General features: G+C 61.9%; 1 protein-coding gene across 1 annotated transcript; it reads right to left on the bottom strand.

The window, feature by feature from the left end:
- Positions 1-32: 32 nt before the first annotated feature.
- BDV14DRAFT_206538 (C-terminal helicase domain-containing protein) lies at positions 33-1,343 on the bottom strand (the record flags this gene model as incomplete). The annotated part of the gene is made up of 1 exon (XM_073774928.1): positions 33-1,343. A coding segment is annotated over one exon (1,311 nt), but the record flags the coding sequence as incomplete, so codon positions are not given.
- Positions 1,344-1,367: the final 24 nt, after the last annotated feature.

Below are 1,367 nucleotides of genomic sequence, written 5' to 3'. Positions count from 1 at the left end.
GGAGTCTTGGTGTCATAGCCAAGATCATGAACGTCGTCCATCAGCAAACGCGAGGACGCCTGGCCGAATTGTCGCATGATGGAACTGACTGCCATCTGCTCAATCGCCTCGGCCATGAGGGTCTGCGCCAATTCCTCCTCATCCCCATCCGGCACCGCCCCGGTCTGATCCTCGCCCCCGGCCTGAGGGACGGTCGTCTCCCGCGACCTCTTGATCTTCTCCTCCACCAAATGACGCACCGCACCATCCTCCAGCGTGGCAGCGGCCTGGGGGAGGAATTTGCGAGTATTGTTGTAGGCGATGTAGCGGTCGATGGTGTGCTCCCCAAATAGCATCCAGATCTTCTGCGCCAACTTCTGGCCCATCCGGTGGGTCCGACCAACAACCTGATCGTCCGTACTGATATTGGGCGAACTCTCCAGCATCACGGTCCGGGCGCAGGCGCTGTGGAGATTGAGCCCGAGGGAGCCCGTGGCGTACGAGGCCAGGGCCACCTGGCAGTCCGACTTGGGATTGCAGAAGTAGGCCTTGGCGGCCGAACGTTCCTCGGACGTCTGGCCGGATCGGATCAGCGCATATCGGACGCCCAGGGCATCCAAGAACATCTCGACCATCCACGCCGTGAGCGGCCAGCGGGTGAAGATGAGGAACCGGGGCTTCGGCAGGACCGGACCCACGCCCGAGAACGGTTCCTCCCACAGACCCTCGTCATCGAAGATCTTGAGGAGGTACCGCAGTTTGGGACAATCGCCGGCAAGGTACAACGCCTGGCCAACGGCGGTGTTGGGGACGGTCACGTTCGGTTCCAGGCAGGTTTTGGAGAAGAACAGGGAAAACCCCAGGTCAGGGCGTTGGTGGGTGGCTTCCCGCATCGGTTGGGCAAGCGACTTCTGGAGGCCCACCCGCTTGGCAAACATGTAGAGCCGCGGGGAAAACCCCACGAGAGCCAGCCATCGGAAGATCCCCATATGCATGCGCCCTTCGTCGTCGGGCACCACCTGCGCCGCCTCGTCTTCGTCATCGCTTGGAAACTTCAGGATCCGTGCCAGGGGCCCGTATACCTGGTCATGGTCCTGCTGGACCCGCGGCGAGAAGCATAGTTCAACCGTCATGCATCGTTTGGGGGGAATCTCCCGGCCAATGGGAATATCGGTTCCGGGCTGCTTATCCGTGTAGGTGCGAGCGAGACAGATGAGCCCCAGGATCACGGGGAGGACATGGAATCCAGTAATGGCGTCAATGTGTCCATCTCGTGCCAGGGCCGCCAGACGGCGGGGGCTGAGGAGATATGTGGGAGGCTTGGTCGCCCCTTCCCTCCACTGCAGCGCCGCCTTTTGATAGGCCTCCCATCCGTCGTCGTCCGAGTC

Source organism: Aspergillus stella-maris (assembly GCF_047715825.1).
Source record: "Aspergillus stella-maris strain CBS 113639 unplaced genomic scaffold BDV14scaffold_238, whole genome shotgun sequence".
NCBI lineage: Eukaryota > Fungi > Ascomycota > Eurotiomycetes > Eurotiales > Aspergillaceae > Aspergillus > Aspergillus stella-maris.
The sequence above is the reverse complement of the archived record's forward strand: the minus strand, read 5'-3'. Positions and strand labels throughout refer to the sequence as shown.